This window comes from Morone saxatilis, unplaced genomic scaffold (assembly GCF_004916995.1).
Source record: "Morone saxatilis isolate NCDOM2014 unplaced genomic scaffold, NCSU_SB_2.0 Contig15, whole genome shotgun sequence".
NCBI classification, from domain to species: domain Eukaryota; kingdom Metazoa; phylum Chordata; class Actinopteri; family Moronidae; genus Morone; species Morone saxatilis.
The window spans coordinates 4727689-4728873 of record NW_023339707.1 but is presented as its reverse complement, the minus strand read 5'-3'; the positions used below and the strand labels follow the sequence as shown (position 1 = coordinate 4728873).

General features: G+C 38.6%; 1 protein-coding gene across 1 annotated transcript in view; it reads left to right on the top strand.

The window, feature by feature from the left end:
* chchd6a (coiled-coil-helix-coiled-coil-helix domain containing 6a) overlaps positions 1–1185 on the top strand; it is a 66227-nt gene that overhangs the window by 42386 nt on the left and 22656 nt on the right. The window contains exon 8 of the mRNA XM_035657014.1: positions 838–973. Within this exon, the coding sequence (XP_035512907.1) occupies positions 838–973 (136 nt within the window). The remainder of the gene's footprint in view (positions 1–837; positions 974–1185) is intronic.

Sequence of the window (1185 nt, the reverse complement as noted above, 5' to 3'; positions counted from 1 at the left end):
AAACTTCAATATACTCTGGAAGGGGTACATTCAAAAAAGTCAATAAACAATCAAATCACTGAAGCAAGGCTCTTTCTAATCCAACATATGGCAGTTTTATATGACTGGCTTTACGAATAAGCTAACTTGTACTAAAAAGATTTTTGTTTTTGTATAATTTATAAGTTAAAAGCTGCAATAATGAAGAACTGCTATTATAATGGGTCACTTGGGGGCATCCAAAACAAGTCTCAAACTGATATAAACAAACACTTGCTTAGTTGCATCTCCAACAGTTACGGAATAACATTATCATTTGTTTAGAGTCATGTTTGTTGCCACTTGTTGAGTCCAGTATTTACTCTATTTTTAGCTCTGTTTCTGGTTGGAAATATCTGGATCCTTAGCTCTACTATGTTCAACTGCCTAGTTACTAACTTCATCTGTCTGCTGTTTGGTGCTGAGCAAATAGTGTAAAGATAGTGTAGAGTAGATAGAGTTTTTATGATGAAAACAGCTGCCTGCTGTGGCTGTAAACGGCCTTATGAGAGCAGCTAAAGTGAACCAAAATAATTAATAGCTGTTGAAAACCAAAAGAATGAGTGGGAAGTCTTCATAAAGCTAGGGGGATTGATAGAGCTGAGGGGGAACTGCAGAGCCTCTGAGTTCATCACTACAAGCAACTTTCTTCCGACATTGCACATGAAAGTATGTGATCCATTGTTCGTATGAAAACATTATATAGCTGCTTTTAATTGTACTTTCTGTTTGGAGACCTTCTTTACATTCAGAATTTGCTAATGGGGATCTTAATCTTATGTGAATTTATTTCTGTATATCTGTGTCTGTCTTTTGCAGGTCTCGCAACACAGACCCGGTGTGTCCTGGCCTGCAGGCTCAGATTTTATCCTGTTACAGGGGTAACAGGGACCAGACCCTAAAGTGTTCAGACCTGGCCAAAGAATACATGCAGTGTATCGATGCAGCAAAGAAGGTAAGAGCTTTTTTCAATTTTGGAATGGATAAGTTTGGTAATTGTAGGGAAGACCTGAAGGGATATTATGTGTCGGAACAAAAGTAGTATTACAAATTTCGACTATTTTGTCAGCAAGTAAAAGAAAAAAGAAAAAATGTATCTGGTGCCTGCGTAGAGCCCGGATGGCTCACCTGGTGGAGCTGGCACCCCTTGTACCAAGGCTGAGTCCT